This window comes from Cyprinodon variegatus, unplaced genomic scaffold (genome assembly GCF_000732505.1).
Source record: "Cyprinodon variegatus isolate N-32 unplaced genomic scaffold, C_variegatus-1.0 Scaffold119, whole genome shotgun sequence".
Lineage (NCBI taxonomy): Eukaryota > Metazoa > Chordata > Actinopteri > Cyprinodontiformes > Cyprinodontidae > Cyprinodon > Cyprinodon variegatus.
Genome location: NW_015150572.1, coordinates 816878 through 820074, shown reverse-complemented (window position 1 = coordinate 820074; position 3197 = coordinate 816878). Strand labels below are relative to the sequence as shown.

The following is a 3197-nucleotide window of genomic DNA, read 5'->3' as shown; positions in this document are numbered from 1 at the left end:
GCAGGCATTGCATTCCTTCTCAATAAATTTACAGGTGACATCTTAGAAATGTACAAGTCTAATAACAGTAGATGGATTATTATTTTGTTCAAACTGGACAATAGCCTTTTTATAATATGTAATGTATACGGTCATAATGGAACCACACATGCCCGTACTACAGTATGTTTGCAGAAATCATATCCAAAATAAGGAATTTACAAAGTAAAAATAAAAAGGCCCTCCTGATTATTGGTGGAGATTTTAATGATGCTCCAGATGATAGGATTGACAGAATTCGAGAGAGAGTTTTCCAAGTAGTCTCTTGTTACTGCATCGGATCAATCTAAATCTATCTGAGAGCTGCTGTTGGGCAAATGGACTGGACTGGGCCAGATCAGCTGAAGAACTGAACCGAGGCGATAGACCCTTCCACTTCACCGAACCAAAACAGTAACATCCATCCTTCCCTCTGTTCATCTGAGGTTTAATAAGTACTCCGCTTGGGCGGACTTGGTAGAATAGATAGTGGTGTTTGTGTTTATTTGAAATACTAAAAGACTGAACGAGCAACGTGGGTCTGAAGTCACTGCTTGATTGGACTGGCCAGCATCGTTAGCTCTAGCTACCTAATGCCGGGCCACATTGTAGAGGCTGCTAGGTCCATTCTCTTTCAGCTTCATCACAGTTTAATGCATTCCTGGGTCATTGTTCAATTTTTATTATCAAACTGAATGAGACTTCACTGTTTTTACAGCATTCAATCTCTGTGTCAGGGTTTATTTAAATGTATCTGCTGGTGTTTCAAATGACACTTTCAATGCATTAAACCTTAAAACCTGAACATTCCACAGAGACTTGAACAGACTTAAACTTAAACCCTCTCTTCCCCTTTTATTTGTTATTGTTCCTTATTTTCAGTAGTGTTTAGTGTATACGTAGTTATTAGATATAATAATATTGTTTCATTAGTATCTATTAAAGGTACTATTGTATTTTAACCCATGGTCTTTTGTGTTTATTTTACACAGTAAAATTATTTTTCACTCAAGCCTGATTCCATCTTCTTTCTGTAGCATCTGACTGAACAGAGACAGATTTATTTGGTTGTTGATTAATAACTCTGCTGATAGCCATAGTCAAAATGAAAGACAACTAAAATTTCAACAATCAATTTTAGGAGTTCAACATCTTATGAAAGAGACTAAGAACACAGGTCAGTACGCAAAATACAGTTACAATCATTCAACTGATAATAATTGTTTTACCCTTGATTTAAACAACCTATTCATTAACTATAATTTCCAGTTCTAGTTATTTAATATATTCATAATATTCTGGTAAACTTGCCCAACACAACTGAAGTCAGTGAAGAAAATGTCAATTTTGCTTTGACATGGAGACTCATCAGCACACCGTGATCATAGGACTTTAGGGTTCTGTTTCAAATGTTTGGATGCAGAAATCCTCTACCAACACCTGATGCCTGCTAAAAAGCTCTCCAAGTCAATATAAATACCTTAAAACTTTCCAACAAATAAACCACTATTGAGAACACTACCAGCTTCCTAACATTCTTTGCTCAAATGTTTGAAGTAACTATGAAATATGGAAAAAAAAAAAAAAAGCCAGAGTAATTATAATATTACAAGCAGGAGGGTATAAACCTGGACACAAATTTGCAAATAATATTCAAATATGAGCAACAGCCAAATTATCTCCTGTACAACATAACACTTCATGTAATATTCGGTTTAATGAGCATGTTGACAGTCTAGTTATAAATTCATTTAGAAAATGAAATGCTTCTTTTAAAAATAGAACAGATGGATTCCTGCCAAAGCAGTGAAACGTGTATGGGCGGGAACTGTAACATGACACCACTTCCACATCATAACCCATCCCTTTAGAAGTTTGGCCTGTTCTGGAAACCTCAGCCAGCAGTGGACTTTACCCTCAAACAGATAATCACATGCATTTATCCCTTGTTTGCATTCTTCTATGATGTCTCATGGGGCTCGCAATGTAAATATGTGTGAACAAGAGTCAAAACTGCAGAAAAAAAAAGGATGGGAGCCAAACATTTGTGTCAAAAAACTTCTTCAAATTGGGATAAATATCTAGCTTTTTAAAACAATGAATGTAAGAAACTATTTGCACTCAGTTGTATGCTCATAATTGATTAAATCTCTGAAAGGAATGTTACTTTGTTTTTAAATTAATGAAGGTTATTATCAAGTCATTATCAGTGGTTTTATAAGTATTTGTTAACAGTTGCAACGTAAATATTCAACAAACCAATCCAGGAAATGTCTCTCCAGACGGAGCGATTACCGGATTGTAACTGGGTGTGTCAAGATACTGTAGAGGAGAAAAACAGGTGAAAGTGAAACTAATTCTTTAGTAAGGCTTGTTGACAGAACAGGAACAAGCACAGACAGTGCTCTCTTGGTTAAAAGGTTTAAAATGGCTGAATGTTCCCATTCTCTTTATTTTGAGGCTAGGCCTCTAACAGACAGAGAGAAGGAAAGGGTCAGGAGGTACTTTCAGAAAAGAAGAGACTCTGGGGGAGGCGATTGTGGAGTTATTGAAAAGGTTGGAGATAACATCTATAAAGTCACCTTTAATGAAAAAGAAGGTATGTCCTTTAAAGAATTTGCAGCTCTGAAATACAAATTCTGTAAACTTATGATGTTTTTCATGTTTAAGATCAGGAAAGAGTTTTACAGAGAAAAACTCACAAAATTATTCTTCCTGGTGGAGATTTACATCTGACCGTGAGTCGCAGCAGTTCACCACAGGCCCTCGATCAGCCATCGACAAGCAATTTGCAGGTGAGTTCTTGTTTGTTTCTAAAACCCGTATCTTGTATAGTCGGGGCCAAACACCTACCTGGTTTACTTTTGTCAATTATGCATTTTTTTTTTTTTTTGCTTTTGTTTTTTAATCTTCTAGACCTGTTTACCTTTTATTTCTAATCTTGACATGTTTAAGCCACTCTATGGTGAATTACACATTCGGTAACTTCAGTCATTACTTCTAATACAAGTAAACCGTACAAGTGTTTTGCACATTAATACACACATTCCTTATGTCAGCCATTTTAAGACCCACCTCTCATTGTAATTACAGTTGTTGTTAATGTGTTTCAGTCTATGTCTTTACCTGCTTTACACAAAGGCAGCAACAGTTGTCTTATCTCTTAGGAAAATGGATGA

At 35.8% G+C, this 3197-nt stretch overlaps 3 protein-coding genes across 5 annotated transcripts in view; all 3 read left to right on the top strand.

Annotated features, from left to right (window-relative positions):
• Positions 1 to 3197, top strand: part of LOC107085261 (poly [ADP-ribose] polymerase 14-like) — an 86227-nt gene that overhangs the window by 58756 nt on the left and 24274 nt on the right. The window lies entirely within an intron of this gene.
• Positions 1 to 3197, top strand: part of LOC107085264 — a 59775-nt gene that overhangs the window by 38132 nt on the left and 18446 nt on the right. The window lies entirely within an intron of this gene.
• LOC107085262 overlaps positions 2376 to 3197 on the top strand; it is a 16450-nt gene continuing 15628 nt past the window's right edge. For all 3 annotated transcript variants that reach the window (XM_015375502.1, XM_015375503.1, XM_015375504.1), the window contains exons 1-2: positions 2376 to 2617; positions 2689 to 2813. In XM_015375502.1, coding sequence (XP_015230988.1) covers positions 2446 to 2617; positions 2689 to 2813 — 297 coding nt within the window. In that variant the 5' untranslated portion in view covers positions 2376 to 2445. The remainder of the gene's footprint in view (positions 2618 to 2688; positions 2814 to 3197) is intronic.